The 25842-nt window shown below is 53.0% G+C and overlaps 1 protein-coding gene and 1 long non-coding RNA gene across 3 annotated transcripts; one reads left to right on the plus strand and one right to left on the minus strand.

Moving 5' to 3' along the window:
• The first annotated feature begins 60 nt into the window (after positions 1-60).
• On the plus strand, positions 61-10682 carry LOC140598345 (uncharacterized). The gene is made up of 4 exons (XR_012000720.1): positions 61-122; positions 750-804; positions 2127-2265; positions 8295-10682. It is a non-coding gene; the product is annotated as an uncharacterized lncRNA (long non-coding RNA).
• Positions 8611-23888, minus strand: KCNN4 (potassium calcium-activated channel subfamily N member 4). Of its 2 annotated transcripts, XM_026013977.2 has the most exons (10): positions 23555-23888; positions 21064-21272; positions 17872-17967; positions 16186-16613; positions 13848-13983; positions 11582-11692; positions 11301-11419; positions 10910-10979; positions 9608-9775; positions 8611-9191 (listed from the first exon to the last, which is right to left on the minus strand). In XM_026013977.2, the coding sequence occupies exons 2-9, from the start codon at positions 21220-21222 to the stop codon at positions 9611-9613; spliced, it is 1284 nt and encodes a 427-aa protein (XP_025869762.1). In that variant the 5' UTR covers positions 21223-21272; positions 23555-23888; the 3' UTR covers positions 8611-9191; positions 9608-9610. The 2 variants fall into 2 exon arrangements, 1 of the variants encoding a protein (XP_025869762.1); XR_012000718.1 differs by lacking the exon at positions 23555-23888 and having other exon boundaries at positions 11301-11462; positions 21064-22058.
• Positions 23889-25842: the final 1954 nt, after the last annotated feature.

The following is a 25842-nucleotide window of genomic DNA, read 5'->3' on the forward strand; positions in this document are numbered from 1 at the left end:
CGGACGACGGAGGGGAGGAGGGAGAACGCTGCGGCTCCGACTTAGTGCGCATGCGCATGGGGGGGGGGGGGCTGTGTGGCCGTCTAACGCAGAGGGAGAGAGGGCAGTTCCGGAGATGGCAGGTTCGAGTCCCGCCGCGTCAGTGGAGTTGGCTGGCTTCGGTGGGGTGGGGGCGGCTGGGAGGGATTTCAGGGTCCTGGGCGGAGTAAGTGCCGAGAACACAGGAATGAAACAGACCCGGCGTGGACGCTGAAAGACATCCCGTTCTGGGGACGGAGACAGATCAAATCACTTAGGGAAAGGGTCTGGGTCCGGTTGGACCTTGAAGGGCGGCCAAGGGCACCCCAGACAGGGAAAGGTCTAGACTGGCTTGGATTCAGTTTCCCTGGGTTGGGAGGTGAGGGCGCACAGAAGGGCAGTTCAGATCCTGAAGGGCTTCCAAGGGGGCAAATTCTACCCCGAAGGCATGGGAGACACGGACTAGGAGGAATAGGGCACGTAGTAAGTCCCTCGGCGGCTCCAGGGGAAGAGAAACCTAGGCCTAAGGGTCGAAAAGTCAAGCCCGGTACGCGCCAGAGGGGAATAGCGGGCGGAGAGCGCGGCCCGCGGAGGGCGCATGCGCAGCGCCTGAGCCGAGGCGGCGGTGACCTTAGTTGGAGGAGAGTGATTCATTCATATCCGCGAATGGGGGAATTTACCATTTTTCATTTGAAGTCTTATTTAGTGTTTTAAAATTTCTGTTTGAACAGGGAATACATGTACATTCTGACAAAATTCAAACAGACAGTGGGGTACACAATAAAAGTAAGTCTCCTACTCTTGTTCCTATATTGTTTTTTAAGATTTTATTATTTATTTATTTTTTTAAAAAGATTTATTTACTTATGATAGACATAGAGAGAGAGAGAGGCAGAGACACGGGAGGAGGGAGAAGCAGGCTCCATGCCGGGAGCCCGACGTGGGACTCGATCCAGGGACTCCAGGATCGCGCCCTGGGCCAAAGGCAGGCGCTAAACCCCTGAACCACCCAGGGATCCCCTTTAAAGATTTTATTCATTCATTCATTAGTGACACAGAGAGAGGCAGAGACACAGACAGAGGGAGAAGCAGGCTCCATGCAGGCAGCCCGATGTGGGACTCGATCCCATGCCCTGTGCTGAAGGCAGGCGCTAAACTGCGGAGCCACCCAGGGATCCCAGCCATATTCTGTTTCTAAAGCACTGGCTCCCAGTTTCCTTCTGGAACTCCTGTTAAGCAAAGCATTGGCGGTTAAGAGCTTGATTCTGGGTTCACATAAATGGCAGCCGACTTTAGCCAAGTGCCCTCACCGCCCCTCCCCCCGCCCCTGTTTTTAAAATGGAGATGGCAGCACCTTGTGATGTTACTGGCAGGGTTAAATGGGTGAAAGTGTCCAGAACAGTGTCTGGTGCATAGTAACACTATGTGTTGTCATGTTTTGTGGTTTACGATGGTAGTGATAGCGATTGATTCTGAGCTCCCCTCTCCCCTCTAAGCCTCATCCCTGTTGCCATTTTCTCAGTACCTGTGCCAGGTGGAAGTGTTTCTCCAGGCTGCCACAGGCTGGGCGAAATCACTAGTCACACAGACCTAAGTTGAGAGTCCATTTTACAGATTACCAGACTGGGTATTTCCCAGAGACGTACATGACAGTCAGGCCGTCTGTATTATGTCAGTGTGCCTCTTTAGCATCTTCATCTCAGGTCATATCAGACTTTTTTTTTTTTTTTAAGATTTTTAAATTTATTCGAGATTGAGATGAGAGACACACAAGCACACACAAGCAGCAGGGGGAGGCAGAAGCAGGCTCCCTGCTGAGCAGGAAGTGACCATGAGGCTGGACATGGGGCCAATTCCAGGACCCTGGAATCATGACCTAAGCCAAAGGCAGATGCTTAACTGACTGAGCCACCCAGGTGTCCCGATATCAGTTTTTCTTAATTAAATTAAATTTCCCAATCCCAGATTACCCTCCATGCCCGTTTCACAAATCTGAGCAACCCTCAGGTGGAAATGACTTAAAAGGGCCTAACATTGACATTGGGCTCATTGTGTACCAGGCTGTGTTTTATATACAGCAATAAACCTTTCCCCTCCCCATTTAACAGATGCAGAAAGTGAGCCTGAAGAAGTCCTTACTGAAGTCCTGTAGCCAGGAAGCAGCAGGGCCTGGATTCAAATGCAAGCCTGTCTCACCACAGAGCAAGCCCACATACTTTCCCCTGGCAGTGGGCAGTCTGCCTCGTGGTGAGTCAGTGGTGCAGACAAGCACCCAGAGACCCGCCTTTTCTTATATTGGTGGGATAGTGTGGATGTACCATGCTTTAACCATGTCCTTATTGATAAACTTTTAGGCTGTTTCTGAACTTTAGCACTCACAAACATTTGCTGCAGTTAATGGCCTTGTATATCTGATTGCATGTATATGGCAGTATTATCAATGATATCTTGTTTGAAGTAGAATTGGTGGGTCCAGGGTACAAGCCAGGGAGTGTTGAGAGCCATTGCTAAATCCATTTCTTCATTCACGTCTCTATTAATTTTATTCATTCATATATTGAATGAATTATGGAAGTTTAGTCAGCTGCCAAGCATGGCCTGTAAGGTAGAGATCCTACAGTGAATAGGAAAGAGCACCTGCCCTCCACCAGCAGATATTCTAGTAGAGAAGATGATGTCAGGTAAAAGATGCTTGGAAGGAAAAGTCAGGATAAGGAAATTTCGAGTAACAGAGGTCAGAGTGACAGGTGGTCAGAGAGGGCTCTCTGAGGAGGTGACATTTGAACAGAGGCCTGAAAAAAGGTAAGGGAATGAGCCACATGAAGATGCTGAAAAGCAGTCCGTGGAAAGACCTCTGGAAGAAGTGGGAGGGGGGGATGGGTATTCAGAGATTGATTGTCAAGGTGACCAGAGTAGACTAGAGCAGAGCAAAGGGAAGAGAGGAAGGATTGTTTAGGAATGGAGCTATGGAGAGGGGCCAGGTTCAATAGGGTCTTATAGGCCATGGTAAGGGCTTTGGAAGTCACTTCCCAAGTGTAGCAGAAAGCCATTGAAGGGCCATGAGCAAGGACCAGCATGTTGGGATGTATGTTTTATCAAAATATCTCTAGTGAACACCCCAAATTAATGACCGTGGCTGCTTGTGGGGATGAAGGTCATAGACCTATGGATCAGAGTTGTGAGGATGAATGTTTAAGACTTCTGCATTTTTGAGCCATCTGACTGTTTATGCACAAAAAAGTTAAAGCGGTGCTGTTGTTGCAAGGAGAAAGACCTGCAGCTGGGCAGGCGTGGACATAGGCGATGAGGAAGTCCATGTCCCTGCCTGGACAGGAGATGATGGTGACTCAGGAAGAGGGTTGTGTTAGAGGAAGCATGAATCAGGGATGACTTAAAAGTTATCCAAAAGGTTTGAGGTTTGACCAACTGAATGAAGAGTGATGCTTTTTGGCGAAAATGCATGAGAGTCCTCTTGATGGGAAATTGACAAGCTTTGAACTAACTCTGAGATACTCAACTGGACATCAAGTAGGAAGTGGCAGGGGAGAAGCCAGGGTTTGTAGATAATACAATTTTTATTGACTTTTCTTTATGAAATTTCATGAATTTTTTTTCATTATGAAATGTTAAAAGCATATACAAAGGTATTATGCTATAAAGAATTCTCACAGGGCAGCCTGGGTGGCTCAGTGGTTTAGCACCGCTTTCAGCCCAGGGTGTGGTCCTGGAGACCTGGGATTGAGTCCCACGTCAGGCTCCCTGCATGGAATGGAGCCTGCTTCTCCCTCTGCATGTGTCTGTGCCTCTTTCTCTCTCTCTGTCTCTCATGAATAAATAAATCTTCCAAAAAAACAACAACAACAACAACAAAAAACTCACATACCCATCACTCAGTATTGATAGTCATCTATATTTTACTTCTCTTGTTCTATTCTCCCCTCTAACACATAACCACACTTTTTACTTGGAGTTTCTTTACTTTTTAAAAGCAAATCTCAGATGTCCTGTCATCTTATTAGCAACTGTACAAGTATGCTCCATTTGGAGCTGTTAGTATATAGATGATAGGAGCATGAGCAGAGGGAGTGACCTGGAGCCAAGGGAACAAAAGGTTCCAAAGAGACAGTGATGAGCTGGGGACCAGAGGTCCGGGGCACTTGTTAGAGGTGGGTGTGAGGTCTACATGGCTGCTTTATCCCCCAGTCTGTTAAGGAAATGGCTGACTATCGTAATACAGATTCCCTAAGGAAAAGTATAAGTATTTGTCTTCAGCTCTTTTGGCGAGTTGGAACTTAAACATGGTAAAGCACATAAAGGACACAGACATGAAGGGTACAGGTCGGTGAATTTTTAAAATAAATCTAAATGCTGCTGTAACCATTAACCAGATCAGGATTGAGGTCATTTCCAGAACGCCAGAAATTTGTTTGGTGCAGTTCTCCTGTCCGTTTCCCCACCCCACATTGATCTGATTCTGCTCATAGATGGGTTGTGGGCTGCTCTTGAACTTCAGATAAATGAAATCTCACAGCAGGTCTCCTGTGTGTCTGGTTTCTTTTGCTCTGTGAAAATCTTCCATGTTGTACGAAAGCGGATTGGTTCTGTAAGAACTGTGAAGGCTTTACAATAGTTAAAATCAGAATTTGAATTCCAGATATTTTGCAGTTTGGTTAGTACATGGTGAACTTTAAATGTAATGCAGGATCTAAGGTGCTTAAAGGCCTAGTGGGGTGTGTTTAAGGTGGGAGAAGTTACATCATGTTCATATGCTGATGGGAGTGGTAGAGTCTCCATGGACATAGAGACTTTGGAACCGGGTCCTCAGAGTGGTAAGGGGGTTTGTGGTGCTGACAGATGACAGGTGGAGAGAGGAATTGGACTTGAATCCAAGAGGGGCCCACTCATCCCAGTAAGAGAAAGGAAAGCTGTACCATCTGACATTCCCTCCAAATTGTGAAAACCACTCTTTTCTGTGTTTCTTGGGTGTCGGCAGCTATTCCACACAGTGTAAAAGTTCCAAATAGGTCTTTGGACTACAGACTGGTGTTGATGTAAAATGGTAGGGCCACCTTTATGAACCATAATGAAAAACTGGGTAAATGCGATATTTGTTCTAAGTGGATGGGACAGTGGTGGGCAGGTACAACAAGCAATGTTGGGGAAGAGGAGTCCCCCGGCAGGAGCAGCTGTGATACTATGATTTATAATAATATATTTGAATATATTTGGTATTTGTCCCATTGCTGGCTCATAGCACCTAAAACCTTTGGAATTTTCTGTGGTGAGATCCCTAGCGGTGTCTTTTGTTATGTTAATAGAGCGGCTTTTGGAAAGTACCTAGGTAACCTAGAGCTGAGGGCTTATTGCCAGAGACCCAACCTTGTGATTAGAGGTTAGAATATCCGGTCTGACCCTTGGCCTTTGGGGAAGGGAAAGGGAGGGAGGTTGGAGGTTGAATCAATTGACAGTGGCCAGTGATTTAATTAACGATGATCAAGTAATGAAGCCTCAGTCAAAACCCAAAAGGACGAAAAAAAAACCCGAAAGGACAGGGTTTTGAGAACTTCCAGGTTGGTGGGCACGTGGAAATGTGGGGAGAGTGTTGCCCCTGGAGAGGGCATGGTAGCTTCCACCCTTCCCCATTCCTTGCCTGTATGTTTCTTCCATCTGGTTGTTCCAGAGTTTTATCCTAGTTTATAGTAATTACTGATTTATAGTATACCAGAAATCTAGTAAGTAAAATGTTTCTCTGAGTTCTCTGAGCTACTTTAGCAAATTAATCCAGTTTAAGGGGGCATTTGTTGGAACCTGCAATCTGTAGCTGGTTGGTCAGAAGCACAGGTGTCAACCTGGACCTTGCAACTGGCGTCTGAAGGTTGGGGGGCGGCCGGGGGAGGAGTGCTATCTTGTAGGATTGAGCTCTTAACCTGTGGAATCTGACTCTGTCTCCAAATAGTGCAGAATTGTAGGACACCCAGCTGGTGTCTGAGAATTGCTTGCTGTGGGGGGAAAAACCCTCATACTGGAATTGGGTGCAGAGTCATTAGCAGCTGGGATAGGGTCAAGGGAGGCTGGAAGAGGAGTGGGGCCAGAGCCTGAAGAGGCCTCCCCCCTGCCAAGGTGAGATCTGTGGGTGTATTAATACAATGGAATACTATTCTGCAGTGAGAAAGAGTGAGTGGCCTAGATGGATCTTGTGGCTACTGTGCAGAGCCCAAGAAGCCGGTACACACTAGCATGTAGAGCAGGGTTCAGAGTTGGGCAGAAGAAGTCAGGATGGTGGATAATGGGGATGGAAGAGGGTAGGGAGGGACAGGAGAACTTTTAAGGGGGCTGGAAACTTCTAGCTTAATCTGAGTGGTGGCTGCTCGGGTGAATAAATTCGTAAAAGTTCATTGAGACTGCATTTAAAATGTTTGTGCTTTATGTAAAATGGATCTTAATAAAAGAAAAAAAAAATGAGCTGAGCTAAGGAGCTAGACTTTGATGGAAGGGCAGGTTGGAGCCACAGAAGGGTTTTGAGCCAGGGGTAGACCCAGTCCTATCTGAGTGTTGGGAGAGTCCTCAGGGTCTGGGGAGGCAGGTGCATGGAGGAAGAATCTGCCTCAGCCTCAGCTCCTGACTGGCTCTTTAACCCTGGTAAGCCCCCACCCATCCCTCTCTGGGCCCTCTTTTCCCTATCCAGTCCTCTCATGAGAGTGGAGGCAAAACTAGTAGGGGAGGGAAGAAGCCCAGAGCACCCTGAGACTGAGCCCTCTGATTCATACCTATAGCCCTAGTCCCTGGTGCAAGGCCTCTAGGAAGTGCTGACTTTGTGAGGAGAAGTGCAAAACTGCTGAAAGGGGGGCCTCAGGACCCATGCCCCACTTTGGGGAGTGGGTGCAGGTAGATGGGGACAGATCTGAGATACTTCAGAGCAGATCTCTCATGTGTTCTCTTAGTTTTTTAGTGAGGAGCCGCTTCTCACCATTTCCTACCTTGTGTCAGCGGAAACCACTGTGGTAGAAGGTGAGAAGTTTGGGCCACACCAGGTACTCATTGTTTTCATTCGGTCACCTTCACTGAGATCCTGCATATGCTAGCCCTTGACATTGAAGACACAGTAGAGAACAAAAATGAAAATACGGTGCAAGCATCTCTGAGCTTCTGAACGGGCCTGTGGGCTAAGTGCTGGGGCTCTGGAGCCAGGCTGCCTGGGGTCCGATCCCAGCTCCCCATCTCTACTGTGGCTGTGGGCAGGTTTCTAAATCTCTCTCTGCCTTGGTTACCTCGTATGTAAAATGGGACCACAATGCCCACTTTTAGAGATTTTGTGAGGTCATTTATATAAAGGATTTAGCATGGTGCTGGGCTCAAAAACGATTGTGATAGAGACAGATTCCTGGGGGCTGTGAGAATTTCAGAAAGGGCTTCCTAGAGAAGGGGACATCTAGGCTGCAGTGGGGTGTGACTAGGAGGAATGAGTATGGTAGGGGGTCTGGCAGCACTGCACGAGGGCTTCCTGCAGTGGGAGAGTGCTGGAAATGTCTTCAGAGACCCCCTCCAGTTCCCATTTCCTTTCTTGCCAGAGGGGCTGGCGTCCAGAGGAAGGGCTGTCCGTGGCAGTGGGTGGTGCAGCCCCAGTTTAGCTCTCCGGGCGAAGGAATGAGGCTGGCTGTGGATTTGGAGGGAAATCCAAAGATAGCTCAGCAGAAAAGGATGACTCGCAGTCCAGGCTTCCCCGCAAGTCTAAGGAAGCAAGGATGAATCAGCCTCTCAAAGTAGAATGAAACCATGGTGGGAAGTGAAACTTCTGTCGGAGGTCCAAGGCCACTCTGCCTCTGACTCACCTCAGACAGGGCTTAGCTGCTGGGTATGAATCTGTCCCTGCAGCCAGATTCTCACCTCTAGACCTGGGTCCTCTTGAAACCTCAGTTTTTGTTTCTTTACAATGGGGTGGAGCAGGGTGGGAAGTGGTCATGGTGATTTACAAAGGGAGGCACACAGTAGGATGTCCAGAAGTGCTAGCCCCTTCCATTTTCCCCTCTGAGTCTTAGCAGATGATGGAATGAGTTATGTGGGATGGTTTGGGGTTCCCGTTAGTCTCCTGATGGGTGAGTAGTCATCTAGGTTCTGGTGAGATGAGTGGGAGGGGGGGAGGGCAGCAGAAGGAAGAGCAGCCATCCATTGTGTCTGAACATCAGTAGCAATAATAAAAATGATTAACTATCTCTCGTGTACTTGGTTCTTACTAAGTGACCAACTCTCTGTGTCACTCCCTGTTTCCATCTTCACAGCAGTTCTCTGGGAAGGTGGAGCCATCTTAGAGGGGAGGTAAAATGTTCAGAGAGGTGAAGTCACTTGCCCAAAGTCACACAGCCGATGGATAGCAGAGCTGGGCTTTGGACCCTGAAGCAAATCCTGGATTTGAAGCCTTTGCTCTTGGCCACAGATCTGTGGGAGTGCGGGCTGTTGAGGACATCATCGCCTACAGAGCTGGGAGGGCACTTGGAGGTGTCTTTTATAGATTGGGAAATGGATAGGACAAGAGCTTTCTGCTGGATGACCTGCCTATTGGGAGTATACATATGTTTGAAAAGAGACAGCAACTTCTGGCTTAGTTGAACATTTATTACAAAGATCAGAGACTGGTGAGCTGTGCCCCCCCCACCACCCGCCTTCTCCCCACCAGATTCTCCGCAGCTCTGGAAACTGTGTTCTCCTTGATTTCCCACCAGGGGGCGCTGCCTCCTGCCACCTCTCAGCTTCAGGCCTGGTTCCTTCCACTCTGCTATCCAGTGGTAACTGAAGAACCCCAGGATCCTGGACTCTGGGCCCCCAGTCCCCACCTCCTCTGGGACCCAGGAGTCTCAGCGCCCCAGGCACCTCCACTTCTAACTGAAAGCCAGAGGTCATCCGTAGCAGCACAATGAGGATGGTTTTGTCCAGGGGATGTGGGGTAGTAGTGACCATTTTCCCATTTGGGGCAGGGGTTGGGGCTGTGTGTATGGCCACAGCCTTTCTCCTTGAGCCAGTGTCTCCTCCAGCCATCAGTGAGTGAGCCCACCCTAAGGTGGGGCCTCTTTGGTCCTTGCACCTGAGGTGCTTATTCATAGGGCTGGGTCAGGAGTAGCAGGGACAATGTCCTTGACCTCAATCCTAAGGAAAGTAGCTTGGTTCTTCCTCCATGGATCCTGGAGAGACAAACAGAGATGGATAGATAAGCAGGCCAGAAGCCAGAGAGAGAGCAAGAGCAGGGACACTGAGGTATAGATAGACACCAGTGGACAGAGGAGGAAGGAAGAGAATGGGTGTACCTGCCACCAAGAGACTGGGCATTTGGAGGGCACGAACACACCCAGGGACAGGCAGACTGACCATACGAAGAAAGAGGGAGAGGGTATTGACAGCAAAGGGGGGAAGGAATGTTTCCTTCCTTTACTGCCAGTCCAGCCCCAAACTTCAAGTCCTTTCCTCCAGACGGGCAGAGCAGAAGAGAAAGGGTAGCACTGTCTCCAAGGCCATCCCCTACCCCTTTAACCACATGGGGTGTTATCCACAGGTACCCTTTCACCAGGATCATTGTCTGCCCGAGTTCCAGCCCCCTCACCAGCTACGTGGCCTCCTGGCTTGGTTCTGGAACCTGCCTTGACCCCAGGGCAGTGCTAAGCAGCTCGGTCAGGGTGTCCAGCTTCCCTGCCAGTGCATCCATCCGCTTCTCCAGGGCCTGATGTGAGCTGCTCAGTCCCAGCTGCAAGTCACACAGGATCATGTGCATCTGGGCAGAGAGGGGGTCGGAGGTATCAGGCTGAGATCGATTTCTTCCTTAACCCAGCTCTTGGCTCGGTGCTTTTCACACATGGTTTACATCTTCTTAAAAGCATAGGGAGTGAGGATTCCATTCCCGTTTTTACAGCTTTGGAAACAGGCCTGGAGCAGTTAAATGACATGCCCAAGGCAACACCCAGAGTCAGACCCAGTACATAGAAGATAGGTGCTCTCTGAGTATTTGTGGAATTGATGAATGACTTCAAAACCCACATAGCCCTTTCATTACCCTCTCAAACTAGGATTCATAGCTTTATCCTTGAGGGTGTTGTGACCTTTCTATGAGAATTCTTGAATTCTCAGTTTGGGGCTGGATAATCTTAAGAAATTACGACCTGCCAGTTCTGGCAGATCCAGGCCACCACCTCCTTGCTGAGACCTGCCATGAAGTTTAGGGACCTGCATCTGTGACTGTACTTGGCCATGGCATTGGTGCCAAGGGCCACTATTTGAATTGTCTCGGGCTAATGAGAAAAAGCAAAGCCACTTGATAATAAGCAAAAGGTGCTGTGAGCCAAACAAAGGGATGTGATGTCACCATCCCCAAGCACTGGCCGAATCAAGTGGTCCCAGCAGAAGAAGGGCAAGCTGAGTCAGCCTTGGCCAGGCAAGCTTGCCCAGTGCGGAAGCCCCCGTGGCCTGGGGCCCCTCTTTGCAATAGTAACAGAGCCTGGCTTTTACCAAAACCATGTGCCCTGTCTGTGTCAGTGTTGTTAATTTGCATTTTATTGGTTTTACCGTTTGTGTTTGAACTGGTTTGTATATTTGCTTTGGTTTTATTGTCTCCGAGTCATAGTTGGAAGGAATTTTATATCCGTCCACATGTAACTCAACAATAAAAATAATGTAAAACCAAACAGTGGAGTTCTTTGTGCAATTTCTTTTCTTTTCTTTTCTTTTTTTTTTTTTAAGTTTAAAAGGGATGGGTCTCCTCCGTGAGTTTAAGAAACTCTTACATCATTCATTCAACCACAAACCTCTATTGAGTGCATGTGTGTGCACCAGACACATGTTCCCTGTGTTGGAGCCAGCTGTCCCCAGCAGCTGTGCCAACCTCCAGACCCTTCCCACAGGCCCCCAGTACCTTGGAAATGTCCACCATGGAGTTCACTTGTTCTCGGAGCTTTCTGTGTTTTAGCCGTACCTGGCGGAACCTGTGGGAAGAAGATGGAGGTCAGAAGTGACCCCAGCTCGGGGGTGGGATAAGGGGAAGAGAGCCTCACATAGACGCAGTACAGCGAGGAAGCGTTGCCAGTGCTGAAGCACCCATGAGCCCATCTCCTAGGTAGAGACCCAGGTATCCTGACCCCCCAGACACTGAGACGTGCAAGACAAATCATCACAGACAGTTACTGTGAGGTCTAGGTGGACAGCTGTTCAGTAAGCCACAAACACACAGGTGTCTCGACCTGGGCACACATTCATCTTTGCACACCGTGAAGAAAGGAGATGTGCACACAGAGAGAGGTCCTCACCTGTTAATGGCAGCCAGCAGCCTGCGCTGGTGCTTGCGGGCAGCTCCACGGTCCTTCCTGCGCGTGTGTTTGTAGAACATCCAGGCCTCTTGCAGCACTCGGGCAGCTGACTCCTTCATCTGGGGGTGGGCACAGTGTCAGCAGAGGCAGACACCTGGGGCTCTGGGAGGAGGGGACGGTGTCTGAGGGAGGAGAGGGAGGGCTGGAGCAGGAGGGGATGGGGTGGGGACTTCTGGGTCTGAGGGAGGCATGTGCTGTGGGTGCTCTATACCCATCCTCACCTCTTTGGCATACTGGATGTCCATCATGAAGTTGTGCACATGCTTCTCTGCCTTATTAAACTCCAGCTTCCGGGCCACCACGGCCACCAGCAGGGCTGTGCAGCAGACCCCCTGTGGGCACAGCAGACAGGAGGCCTTTGGGGCTCCCGTGCCACCAGACTCCCTCCTTGAACCCTCACAACAGCCACATAAGGCAGGCATGACCACCGCTGGTTGACAGACAAGCAGGCCCAGAGAGGAGAAGCAGGGTCCCACAGCCCTGAGGGTTAGAGCTGGGATCAGAGGTCATGTGTCTGAGTCCCACTGTGTTTGTAGTGTTTATACCTCCAGATGCCCTCTTTTGTTAAAGTTATGACTGGAGAAGGGGAGAAGGACTGATTCTGGGTGAGAAGTAGGCCTTGGGCTCCTGCCGGAGCCCTTCCTCCCCACTACTCAGGCCCAGTTGGCCATCAGGTCACCAAAGGTGTCCCTCCCCCTCCTCCAGCCCCTTGGCTCCTGCCCAGTTTTGTCCCCACCCCTTCCCTTCTGGACCATCTTCAGCCTTCCCCTCTCCTGACCTGGACCCCAGGGAGATCTAACAATTATGGCCTTGCCCCCTTACCCTAATATAGGCTCCCATTGCCCCCAAACTTCTTACCCTCTCTTTCAGAGCCTTCCAAGGTCTAGGCCTCACCTCCAGACAACTCAGTCTGGCTTCATTCTGCCTCAGCTGCCCAAGCATCTTGGTCTAAACACTCCTCCCTTCTCCCAAGGCCTCTGATCCATCAGCTGCTTGGTGGCACCTGCTGCTCTTCCTTGAGTTACAATTAATTTTCTTCTGAAGCCTTCCCTTTCCCCAAGCTGTGTCTTAGCTCATGAAAACTCTGAACAATTTGCTAGTTACAAACACTGGTTCCAGGATTCCTTGTGTTCCAAGCCCTGCTCTGAGCACATTCCTTAATTTCTCAGAGTCTCACCTTCTTCCCTGTAAAATGGGCACACCCTCACAGTATTACTCTGTGGATTCCTTATGCTAACACCTGGAAAGTGTTCATAGCAGAGGCTGGCACAGAGTGTGTACTTGATAAAGTTAGTTATGATTATTCCATTGTGCCGGGGAACCTCTTGGCCAGGAGCTGGGCTGTGAGCTCTAGCACAAATTGCCTGATCTCTCTAAGTCTGTTTCTCTTTGTGTCAAATAAGGGAGGAGTTCCCGGGCAGCCCTGAGGGTCCCTGACCCTTTGGTGTTTCCCTGGCCAAATCTCTGCCCTCTTTCCTGGTCCCAAAGACTCCTGTGGGGGAGGGGATTGAACTTCCCTGTCAACCCATCCAGCACCAGTGGAAATGCAGCATGTCCCAGAAAGGGTTGGGGCTGGGGACCTGAGTCCCTGAGGGTGGGAAGAGCCAGGTCTCATGGGGAAGTGAAGGCCAAGGCCTTGGGTGCTGGGTCCTGGATGGGGATAGGGGCTATGTAGGGGGGAACTGGATGTCTAGGTCTATGAAGGGAAGGTGGTAGATGTCTGGATTCAGGAGGAGGCCAACTCTGGGGAGTCTCTGCCTCTTCCTTGAGGACATGAGCTAGGGCGGGGGCAGCTGGATGCTTGGGACCAGTTACAAATAACAGCCTTCCCACCTCCACCCCATGACCCATTTACCAAGCATTTCCTATGTGCTGGGCACTACCTGAAACCCTTTATGTGGTTTGATTAATTTCAGGAACCCCATGAGGAGTATACTAGTTATCAGTATCCCCATTTTATAGATGAGGAAACTGGGAGATTATAGGCTTGATCCCAGCTTGGCAGTGGCAGGAGGAGGATTTGAAGCCAGGCAGCGTGACACCCCAGGCATGCTTTTCTTTCTTTTTTTTTTTTTTCCAGGCATGCTTTTCATGAATCTGTAGCCTTAATGGAGACCGGAGACTAGGTTTCTGGGTCCGAGAGGAGCCTAGAGCTGAGAAACCAGGGGCCTGTGTCCTAGATGATTGAGAGGGTAGACAGGTGAGGAGCCTTCATAAGGCTCAGGGATGGATTCCTGGATTCTAGAAGGAAATGGAGCTGGGAAGTCATTCCTGAGGACAGTGGGGTCCAGGGTCTTAGGTTCCAAAGAGAGCAAGGACTTAGGGGATGGATTCCTGGATTTTGAAAGTAAATGGGGCTGTGGGCATCCAGACACCCAGGTTTCTCAGGGGTGTCCTTGAGTGCTTTTGTTGGCTGCATGATTTCCTTGGGCCCAGGGGATGAGCAGTTGGGGACAGGGGTAGGGTCTCTGAGAGGGCTGTACTCACCATGACTCCAGTGCAAAGGCAGACAATCTTGCCCCACATGGTGCCTGGCACCACATCTCCATAGCCAATGGTCAGGAATGTGATGGGGATCAGCCACAGTGTGTCTGAAAGGTGTCCAGTGGCATTAACTGCCTGCCTATGGGGAAGGATGGGTTAGTTCTGATACTCTACCCCAGGGGTTCCCATGATGTTTGATACTCTACAGTCCCCTGAAGCACTCAGAGAAAAAGTCAGTTAAGTTCTGGGCTTAAGGAGAGCCTGCCTGACTTCCTCTCTGCTGTGTGAGCTGGGCAAGTTGTGCTCAGCCACTCTAGGCTGTGGGTTTTGAACCTAGATCCAGCCAATTGCAAAACTTGTTGGTTTTAGCTAGGCTACCAGGACTGCTGCTTTCAGATTGCATGGTTGAGGGGTTGAGGGGGTCAGAAACCCAGCCCAAGGTCCCCTTGTCACACCCTGGCAGGGATCTGCATCCGCCCAGAGGAAGGGGCACCTTTTTCTTTTCTTAAAGATTTTATTTTTTAAAAAGTAATCTCGGGGATCCCTGGGTGGCTCAGCGGTTTAGCACCTGCCTTCGGCCCAGGGCGTGATCCTGGAGTCCTGGGATTGAGTCCCACATTGGGTTCCCTGCATAGAGCCTGCTTCTCCCTCTGCCTGTGTTTCTGCCCCCCCCCCCTCGAATTAAAAAAAAAAAAATCTTTAAAAAGTAATCTCTACACCCAACATGGGGCTCAAACTCACAATCCCAAGATCACACTCACAATCCCGAGATGGAGTCACACGCTCCACTGACTGAGCCAGCCAGGCGCCCCAGGGGCACTTTTCTCTAATGTTCATAAAGATGCTGTAAGGCCTATACAGGAGGCCCCTGTCAAGACTAAAATGGCAAGATCCTGCCCTCCCTTCCCCTCACTTCATAAAAAGGGACATTTAGTTCCAGCCATGGAAAGGATTGAAAATCCTGATTTGTCTAAACTTGAGCCCATAGACCCCTTGCATCAGGGTCAGCAGGGAAAGCTTCATTCATGAGGCTCCAGACACATCAGACCCACTACACTAGTGTCTGGAGGTGGGGACTGAATTTGCACTGTTAAGCCCTACTCCCCTCATCCCAAAGTATATTCAAGTTTGAGGACTTCTGCTTTGCGATTTAAAAATTTGACCCACCCCCACCCTCCCATGTTTCAGATGAGAAACATGTGGGAGGAAAACTGAGATCTTGCAAGATGAATGAGTTTTAAATTGTGCAAGATTAGAATTGCCCGGGAGACCTCAAAGTTGGTACAATTTGATACCCATTTTACAATTGAGGGTCAGAGAGGACCTAAAGACAGCTCTTATCATTCCCCGCTTCCCCTCTAGAATCCTTTGCCAGATAGATGTACTAAACCAGAGGTTCCCAAACTTGAGCAGGGGTCAGAATCACCTGTTAAAACAGATTGCTTGCCCCCACCTGCCAGAGTTTTGGATTTGGTAGGTGTGGGTAGGGCCTAAGAATTTGGATTTGCAGCAAGTTCCCAGGTGATGCCGCTGGTCCTGGAACCACACTTTAAGAACCACGGGCTAGGGGAATCCCTGGGTGGCTCAGCGGTTTAGCTCCTGCCTTTGGCCCAGGGCGTGATCCTGGAGTCCCGGGATTGAGTCCCACGTCGGGCTCCCTGCATGGAGCCTGCTTCTCCCTCTGCCTGTGTCTCTGCCTCTCTCTTTCTCTCTCTCCCCCCCCTCTGTCTTTCATGAATAAATAAATAAAATATTAAAGAAAAAAAAAAAAAAAGAACCACTGGCTAAGATCCCCCCCTCACTTTATCTGCAAGAGAGAGCGCGTGAGGGCCCGAAAGGATACAGGCCCAGCACCTAGTCTGTCCAGCAGGCAGCCTGGAATCCTGTATCAATTCAATTCCTTCAGGGAATTCCCTTCCAGAGCAGCCCTAAATCACCACCGTCCCAGGATCATGGGCAGCACCTACAATGCATCTGTGCTGATTCAGAACAGGTGTCTCTGACCTCCAAGGAGGCAGCTGCAATCTTCGGCCAGCCCCCAGTACCTGGGTTTAGAGACTGACTAGGTGCTTGGAGACTTGAGGCAGGACAGGTGAAGCGGGAAAGGAAGGGCTTGCTAGGGTCTGTGTGTGTCTGGGGAGACTGAGGCTGCCAGGTGGGGGAAGGGCAGGAGCTGGCCCATTGGTTCTTCCAGGCGCCCGTGGGTGAGTGTGGGCAGACGCGTCCTCCTCCGCTTTGCCCCAGGGGGCTCAAGCTGTACCACCGCGCGGGGCAGCCCTGGCGGTTAGCGGCTCCTCCAGATGCTCCGGGTACCCGCACCCCTCACCCCCAGCACCCTCACCTCTCGGCCACCGACAGCACCCAGGCGGTGGTGAGCCAGAGGCCAAGCGTGAGGCAGAGCAGCAGGCGACCCGGGTGCGTGTTCATGTACAGCTTGGCCACGAACCAGTGGCGGAAGCGGACCTGGTTGAGCGCGCCGATGCTGCGGTAGGACGCGTTGAGCAAGACGCCGCTGCGCAGGAGGACGGCGCGGGGCACCAGGTAGAGGCGCAGCAGCATGGCCAGCGACAGCAGCGCCTCCCCCTCATCCAGGAAGCCCGGCCAGGACTGCGTCGCCGTGGGCCGGGACCCCAAACCCTGTGCGCACGGCGGACCCCGCACCGGCGCTGGGTGCAGCCCGCACACCGCCAGCTCCAGCACGATCTGCGCCGCCTGCCGCCCGGTCAGCGCCACGCGCCAGTCCCGGAGCCCGTTGTCGGTCATGAACAACTGCGGGGAGGGGACAGACGGGGGAGGGGGTCACATGAAGGTCAGGCGGCCGCCTGCCTGCCAGTGCCAGGAGATAAGGGGGGCGCGCCCCGCGGGGCCAGGGCGGGAGGGCGGGCGGGTGGGGCTGGAGAAGGTGGAGGAGGAGCAGCGGCAGGACCTGGGGAGGACCTGGTCTCTTCACTTTCTTCTTCACCACCACCCACCCCCTCAGCTTCGGCCCACTTCCAGAACTTCCTGTGTACCCCACGTGGCTGTATAGACTGAAGATACAGGGGAACAAAACAGAAATCCCTGCTTCCCTGCAGCTGACATTCCACATGCCCGGAGCCCTCTCCTCCTCCTGTTTCTGGGGACAAGGGTAGGAACTAACTGTAAACCTCATTCCGTTAGCAATGACAACTAACATTTACAGAGCACTTTGAACGTGCCAGGCACTGCTCTATCTCCTTCACATATGACTCAGGGAATCGTCACAACACGGTGAAATCGAGAGCATTTTTACCCCCATTTTGCAGATGCAGAGACTGAGGCCTGGGTCCCCTGGGTGTAGCAGCACAGCTGAGCTACAAAACCAGGCCACTGACTTGTTCGAATGACTGTTATTAATGATAACGTGTACTTTTTACTCAGCAGGCCCCACAAGGGGGAATTACTACTCAGGATGGATAAGCTCCATTTTATATACAAATGTTTGGGGGGAGGGGGTAGAGAGGAAAGGGGTGAACGCAACAGGATTTGGGGATGTGAGGGATGGGATGAGGGGAGGAGGGTGGAGAGCTGAGTGTCTGGGTAAGACATGAAATAGAAGGGGGCAATGGGTGGAAAGACACCCCCACCCCCACCCCAGAGTCTAGGAGGTAATCGGCACAGAGGTGGGGAGCTCAGGAGTCGAGAAGGACCCGCAGGCGCATAACCTAGACTTCAGGTTGCTTGGGACTGGAATAGATGGGGCTGCAGGGATGGAGGACAGAAATCTAGGGGGCTGGGCCTGGAGTGAGGCTGCCTGGGGGTGGGAGCTCTCAGCATCCACAGGAATGCAAGGGGAGACAGGGCTGCAGGTGGATCTCCAGGAGGCTCAGTCTGTCTATCTGTGGTTATTCTCAACTTGGTCGGTGAGGGTGTGGACAAATCTCAGGGTGGAGAAACCTCATTACTCAGACCAGGAGGAGGAGAAGGTGGAAAGTGTGAGCTGACAGGGTGTGGTGGGGGCTGGGGGGGGGAGTAGCAGGAAGGGGCCCAGGGGTGAGGTCTGCCCTACCTGGACCTCTTTGGCGTGAAATGCCACGATAAGGCAAAGGAGCAAGAAGGTGGAAATGCTGATCATGCATTTAACCAGGAACAGGTAGAGCGCCCACTGTTGGGAGGGATAGAAAAAGGGGTAAGATCCTAGGTCCCCAACCAGTCAGTCCCCTCTACCTTCCTCCCATAATGCCATCCCTTCTCAATTCCTAATTTCCTGGCCTCCTCCGCCCATCCCCCTGCCTGTCCTCCTGGCAGACCTGGTTCTACCTGATGTCTCAGTTTTGGGGAACTCTCAAAACCATCATCTTGTCCCCAAGGAGACCATCATCTGCCCTCATCGTTCCCAGCCTCCCCTTGCCCATCCTTCCCTGGCTCAGATGCCAGTGTCTACGTTCCTCTTCGGCCATTCTCCTAGGACCCACGTGTGAGGCGAGACCTTGCAACTCAAAAGTCTCCTAGGTGTCTTTTTAACTCCCCCATCCCTTCAGTTCCTCAGTTAGGGGGTCGGGGAGTGGGGAGGTTTGGAAACAGACATCTGGCCTCTAGAAAGTTCCTCCCTTCCCTTACACACAGCTGGTCCTGCCCTAGAAAGCAACCTGCCCTAGAAGTTCTCCCAAGGAGCCTGGAAATGATCACCCATCCAGTATTCAAGCAGTGAATGACACCCTCCCACCCCCCAAACCCCCCCTACCTAGGGAACTGGGTCCCTGAGACCCCAGCCCCAGCTCTGAGGGAGGCCCCGGAGTCCTGGCCCCTGTGTCTCCTTCCCCCTGCCCTCTCTCCTGGCTCTAAGCCCAGGGCAGATCTGGCCGGAAGCACATGGCCTCCAGAAACCACGGAGAGATTTTTTTTTCCCCTTTCTTTGTGTGGCAATACCTTGGAGAGATCTAGAATTCTGGAAGGAGGGATTTAGGGGGGACCGGGGCTGCTGGAATCCCCTAGGAGGAGTGGGGAGGAGTCCCTGCCTGAGGAGTGTTGTCAGGGAGAGGGGGCCACCTGAGCTCCGGTGCTGAGCTTAGCACCTGTTTCTCCTCAGATGACTGCCAGCTCCCCTTGCTGGGCCAGGGCCCCACCTCTGTGCAGGGGAAGAGGGCCAGCTTCCTGCCCCAGGGGGCCTGCCCCCCCACCCCTCCCTGAACAATGGTACTGTTGTTCCCAGCCCTCCCCTACCCCTTCAGCCTTCTAAGGCTCCCCGGTTCCCTCTTTTTTTCCCTTGTCCCCAGTCCCACTCCACTAGACACACCCCCTGCCCACACTGCACCCACTTCTCTGGTGGGGCCCTCTACTTTGCTAGTTCCTCTTCCCCCAAATCCCTAAGTCTCTGAAATTTCTTTGCCTCTGGGTATGTTTCTGTTTCGATCTCTATTTTCGTTTGAGGGTCTCTGTTTCTGTCAGACTTTCCATCTCTCTGTGCCTACCTCAACTGGGGGAAGCTCTGTCTTTCTCTGTGGCTGTACTTCTGTCTCCTACTACATTGTTGTCTCTTGTCTCACACCACCATTGTCTCTCTGTGTCTCGGTCTCTCCATCACAGCCTCTCTCTGCCCCTCCCCCTCCTGATATCTCCATCGTGTTCCCCTGCACTGGCCCAGTTGGGCACCTGCCTCTCCTCGAGCCCCTCCCCCCCAGCAGGTGTCTGGGTCCCTGAAAAATGAGCTCCTAAGATAGCAATGGAGGTGGGGAGGAGGCATGGGTTTTGTCAAGGCACAAGTAGAAAGGGGGCTGAGGAGGACCCTTAGGGCCATGTATCTCAACCCTCACCCCCAGTTTACAGTTGGGGAAACTGAGGTTCCGAAAGTTGCAGCAGTTTCCCCAGAGTTCAACTGCTGGAGGCAGCAGCCTGGCAAATGGCAGAGGGAAGGAAGAACGGAGAGGTGACAAGAGAGACGGAGGGAAAGATGGGGTAGGAAAGACCCCCTCGTCCCTTCCCATCTGCCCAGAGCTCATGTCCTCACCTCCCCTGCAGGGCGGGGTGCTGAAGCGTGGGAGCGGCGGGTAGTCCCTGGCCATGCTTCCTGTTGGCATGGGCTTCGGTGGCCCCACCCCCTCTGTGCCCGCTGCCCTGGCCTCGGCTGCCCAGCCAGAGGAAGCTGGCCTGCCCTGACCCTCCATGTGGCTCCTGGTCACTTCCAACTGCCCTCCTCCTCTGCCCCCAAATCCAAATCTGAGCCTCCCTCCTCCAAGAATGCCCCCAACCCAATCCTCAGGCCAGTAACCCCCAGCCAGCCCAATTCCACATCCTTTACTCCAGACAGTTCTCCAACCCCTCCTTTCCGATTAAGCAATTCCGTTCCGTCCTTAAGCCACTGATTCTGACCCCTGTCCTCTATCTGCCCCATCATGGTCCAGACCAGGGCTGGAATGTGCCGAGAGCCTGCTCAGACCTGTTCTGGCCCCACCTGTCCCTTTCCTCCTTGCTCACACTACCCTGGGTCAGGTGCCCCTTCCCCCAGAGACGCTCTAAGACTCATTCTTCAGACCCAGGAGCCCGGGCTCCCGGCCCCCTCCTCTGGGACCTAGGAGGCCAGACCATTGTGAACCCACTTCTCCCAGACTAAGTAGCATGCAGACCCTGGGGAGGTGGGGAATGAGGAACATGGGAGGGGTGGGGGTTGTTTCCATTTCCATTCCACCCCCACCCCAGCCAGTTTCTTCTGGTCTCTGCTCTTGGCCTCCCAGGCCCTGGGTAAACCTGAGTTTAGATAAGGACCAAGGAGCCGCCGCCTACTTGGAAGAAATTAGCCTTTCTCCCCACCCTCCTGTCACTGAACCTGAGGCTCCCTCTCCCCTCATCTGTTCTTGGGAGACTGGATGGTCTGATAAGCCCACCCCCTGGCCTCCAGGACTCCTGGACCTGCAGCTGCCCAATTGCAAACCTTCAAACCCTGTCCTTTCCTTTTGCATAGAGCCTTGAGCATTTACCTCCTTTGGGCCCCAGGAGTCCAGACCCTCCGCCCCCTCCTCCTTCAGACCTGGGAGTCTAGGCTCTCTGCCTCTTCCTCAGACCCAGGAGCACAGACCCCTGGCTTTTCCTCCCTCAGATTTAGGTTTGCAGACCCCCAGGTCGTCCTCCCTCAGATTTAGGTTTTCAGACCCCCAGGTCCACCCCCCTTAGACTTAGGAGTCCAGACCCCGCAGCCCCCTCCTCCCTCAGACCCAGGAGTCTCAGCCCCCACCTTCCCATGCCCCAAGATAAGAGCTCCACTCACCGGGCACCCTCCGAACCATAGCATCTCCGCGTGTAGTACCATGAGTCCGATGCCAATTCCCGCCAGTGCTAATGCCCAGCCAGCCAGCCACTTCTCCTGCTCCAGCAGCCGCTTTCGCCGCTGTAGGGCCCCCAGGCCTGGCACCAGCTCCCCGCCCATGGCCCCTGCGGTCTTGGGGCTCAGCCAGCTTCCTGCCCAGGGTCCCCCACCTCGCAGCACACAAAGGGCAGCCACTGTGGCTTGCAGGTCCTCGGCCCGCTCTGCTCCTTGCTCTGGGGCTCTTGCTTTGAGGCACAGAAGGAGTCTGTGCCCTCTGGGGGTGGTGACGGCTGGGCAGGGCGGGGAGGGGCTGGCGTGGCCCTTGGGCAGAGGGGAGGCTCCCTAACCTCCCTTCTCAGTCTAAGGAGGGACCGGGGTGTGTCTTGGGGCAGAGCAAGGAAGAGGCGTGCATCCACGTGGATAAAGACACATACTGGCACACAATAGACTGTGTCACACACAACGGTGCACCGTGTAATACACACCTAAACTCAGCCACACTCAGACACCACAAGACACCGGTTGATACACCCTCACACACGGCACGGCCGGAGACGGAGCCTAACACACATGGGCACACAACACAACCTACAGTGAGTGACTCACAACTCCCGATGAGCTTGGAAACCCACAGCCACACCCAGACACCACACATATGGTGTGACACACGCCGGCACTCAGCAAGGAAGGCAGTGCTCCTGTGGTGCACATGACCACCCAAACATTGTCCACACACAGGCAAAAACGCCGCAGTCAAAACTGGCACAGTGTTCTCTTACACAAACAGCCACTGCCAGACTCCACATTTGAGGCACATCTATAGCTACGTTAGCACAACACATGCTAATCATTAGACAGACACACAATATGTTAGTGATACCCGAATGCCACACTCCATATACCTGTGTAAACCATGCACTAATAGTGTCCCAAATATTATACACCCATGGAGTGACACCTGACACGTGCAGACCACAAGCTTTGTGTCCACACCATAACAGACCTCAAGCGCCCACACACAGAGAAATGCACACTGATACACAACGTGGCACATGGCAACTCAAATATATATGCTCATAGAATGATTCACAGCACATACAGACCCGCCACGACACACAATATACCCCAGCGCACAATGCCATTCAAATGTACAGTTAGGACAGTGGGAATGGATGCATGAAGAGACCCACACAGAAACCCAAACAGCGCATACCCAAAGTAAGATATTCTGATATATTTTGGCGCATCACAGAGGACACAACCCAGAATGGTACCCAGGGGAAGGAGGAGCAGGGCACGGGCCACATGGATCCTGAATCCCAAATGCAACAGGAAACCGAGTAAAACATGCAACGTCTCCTCTGACTGACAAGCCACATCTGAACTATGCCCACATGCGGCCTGACGCGCGATATAGTCAACATGCATGGCCACGCAAACACAACATAGGCAGAGCCATACACAAATACAGAATGACACAACCTTTTTTGGACACCATGTATCACATAAAACACAGAGGGACCCACTGGCACAGCCAACACCTACCCCTGCAAGGACACCACACATAACACCAAGGCATACCCTCCGGTGCAGTATAAGACACAGCCACACAAACACAACACGCTTTGAGGATGGCCACCCAGGTTGTGTTCTTAGCAGGGAAAGGAGAGGCCCGTGAAATGGACATACCCCTGGACATGACACACAAGGTCACATCTCTGAGTGATAGCTCGCCTTTACACAGATAACACACATAAAGAGACACAACACACAGTGACATACAGAAGAGCAAATGCAATGCAGAGTGATGCACTGTGACTCCTAGAGTGACACACAGTGTGGAATGTCCCTGCGTGCAGCAGCATGGAAGTACTACATGAGATCTGTGTGCTGCCCATCAGGACACAGATCCAAACCCTCCTCAGGCAACACATGGGGAGACGCTGGCCTGGGAACACAGAACACCCTGCACACACCGACCTCTGAGACTCTGCTGGTGGCAGCAAGGTCACCACTCTAGCGAGAACTCACAGACCTAACCCCACTCCCTCCCACACCATATGTCATGCAGGAACATGGACCCGCCAGCCGCAGGGAAACGAGACACTCACGCACAGACACGTCTGGCAACACACCAACACAACCCACACAGACACACCCAGAGACACCAAACCACACACACAGACACGCCCAGTGACAAAAACACAACCCCTGCCGGTGCCCCGCCCGCTCCATGGCACAAATGTGATTCCCACTGTGGGTGAGACACGGCGGGAGAGTGATAGAGACACACCCGGGCACACCCAGATACCACGCGTGTGCCCGTTGGGAGAAAACGCTGCCCCGGGCAGTCTTGAGGCTACAGCCGGAGCACCCCTGCTACCTGCCACCCCTGTGGCCTGGCACGGGTCTCTGCACCTCTCCTCCCCCCTCTCCGGTTCTCAGGCCTTACCTCGGACTCCTCCCTCGTCTCTCCTGCTCTGGAAGCTTCTGGGTCTGTTAACTTTAGCTCTGGCTCTGCCTTTCCCTGTCTCTCCTGTTCTCTCCTGTTTCTCTACCTCTATCTCTTCCAGCTCTGTCTCTCAGTATCTCTGACTCTCTCCATCCTTGTGTCTGTTTCCATTCCTCTCTCTCTGGCTCTGTGTCTCTCAGACTCTTTGTCTCTGTGTCTCTCTTAGCATCATCGCTGTGTCTCCATCTTTGTGTCCCCCTGTTCCTTTAGTTCATTCTCTCCCTGTCACTGTCTCTGTCTCTATTCTCTCCCTGTCACTGTCACTGTCTCTGTCTCTATGCTCCCCCCCCCCCCCCCCCCCCCCCCCCCGAATGCTCTGTGTCCCTGCCTTTTGCTGACCTTAGGTTTCTCTGTCTTTGTCTGCGACTCAGTTCCTCTGCCTCCGGACTTCCTTTAGGCCTCTCTCTGTCTTGCCGTCTCTGGTTCTGTCTCTCTCTCTGGACCCTTCCATGCTTGTCTCTGCCTCAGTTGCTCTCTCCTGGGGGCAGCCTTGTCCTTTCTAGTTCTTCCACCAGCCTCACTCAGGGGCAAGAGGCCAGACAACAGAGGCTGCAGGGGCCCGAGTCGGAGGCCACGGAACGGAGACCTCCAGCCCTTGCACAGCCCTTAGTGCGGGGGCCCTGGTGAAAACTGATGGGGTGGGGGTGGGAGGACAACCAGAGAGCCCCTGAGTGGTGCAGCTGGAGGGGGAGAGAGGCAGAGACAGGGAGAGAATGTGAGAAAACCAAAGAGGTGGAGAGAAGAGACGTGGAGGTGAAGGGAAAGCAGAAGCTGGGATCGAGACATGGAAGTCAGAGCAGACAGGAGTTTTGTCTCCAAAGAGACCACAATAACTAAGAGAGAAAAGCGGAGCAAAGGCTGGTCACGGGAGAGGCCAGGGTGGGCAGCAATGGGGTCACAGTGGGAAAGGCACTTGCCTCCAAACGGAAGTTCTGGGATGTGGGGGTCAGTCGGTAGGACACACCGCTCCAGAGCCAGCTCCCTCCAGCCCAGGGAGGGGCTGAGCCAGGGGGTGGGGGTGACTCAGGGCCCCAGAGCTTCCTGTGACTCAGCCCTTGGTCCCAACCCTGAAGCGGGAGTGGAGAGGGAGAGGGGTCTCTGTGAAAGAGAGGGAGGAGGAACACCAGGGGACCTCTCAGCATAGGTTGCTCCTCTCAGAGGAGGGGGTGGGTTGCCGCAGGAGACTTTGAGGGGAGGAGGGGGGATGTGGACTGCTAGGTCTGAGGGTGGAGGGGGCTGGGAGCCTGGACCCCTGGGTCTGAGGGAGGAGGGGCTGGAAACCTGGACCCCTGGGTCTGAAGGAGGAGGGGTTGGGGGCCTGGACTCCTGGGTCTGAGGGAGGAGGAGCCTGGGGGCTGGATCCCTGGGTTTGAGGGAGGAGGGGCTGGGGGCCTGGACTCCTGGATCTGAGGGAGGAGGAGCCTGGGGGCCTGGACTCCTGGGTCTGAGGGAGGAGGGGCTGGGGGCCTGGAACCCCCGGGTCTGAGGGAGGAGGGGCCTGGAGGTCTGAGGGAGGGGGGACTGGGGGTGTGAGGGAGGATTGGCTGGAGGCCTGGACTCCTGGGTCTGAGGGAGGAGGAGCCTGGGGGCCTGGACTCCTGGGTCTGAGGGAGGAGGGGCTGGGGGTCGAGGGAGGAAGGGGCTGGATCTCATGCTCCTGGTCCAGGAAGGCTAGAAGAACGGATTCCGGAGTCCCTGGGACTTTTCCTTGGCCTCATCCCAGCTGCCCCACCTTCATCCCAGCCCCATCTCCGGGCCTGGAAAGGTCCCAGGTGCCTTGGGGCCCAGCCGGAAGGGGCTAAGGACAAAGGGTTGTTTAACTGGGCAGGGTGGTGGAGGAGAGTGAAGAGGGTGTCTCAGGCGGAAAGGTCACTCGTCGCCCCGGGCTTGTGCAGGGAAAGGCGGGGCGAGCCAGGAGGAAGACATCCTTCATGAAAGTCAGAGGCTTGTGGAGGCAAATCCACCACGGCTGGGCTTTTTGATTTAGGCACTTGGAGGCTTCAGGGCACGGGATACTGCCACCTCGTGGTGGCCTTGGGAGCCGCAGGCACCTGCTGGTCTAGTTTCCTGTGAGCATATATGGAGCACCTACTGAGTGCCACGTTCTGCTTCTTGTTGAGAGTGTAGTAAAAACAAAACAGAATCCCTGCCCTCAGAAAGCTTTCAGGCTAAAGGAAGTTTGGTGGTTCCCTCGATCTGCCTCTCATTCTAAGTCTTTGATTCTTTCT

This window comes from Vulpes vulpes, chromosome 1 (genome assembly GCF_048418805.1).
Source record: "Vulpes vulpes isolate BD-2025 chromosome 1, VulVul3, whole genome shotgun sequence".
NCBI classification, from domain to species: Eukaryota; Metazoa; Chordata; class Mammalia; order Carnivora; family Canidae; genus Vulpes; species Vulpes vulpes.

What these genes read in the sequence shown, in the direction of transcription:
- KCNN4 (XM_026013977.2), bottom strand. Translation starts at nt 21,222, where the DNA reads ATGGGCGGGGAGCTGGTGCCAGGCCTGGGGGCCCTACAGCGGCGAAAG. An exon ending in TATGGTTCGGAGGGTGCCCG is followed by an intron (nt 17,968 to 21,063) that starts GTGAGTGGAGCT and finishes CCCTCCCAACAG; the next exon opens with TGGGCGCTCTACCTGTTCCT. An exon ending in CCATGGTGGACATTTCCAAG is followed by an intron (nt 9,776 to 10,909) that starts GTACTGGGGGCC and finishes CTCTCTGCCCAG; the next exon opens with ATGCACATGATCCTGTGTGA.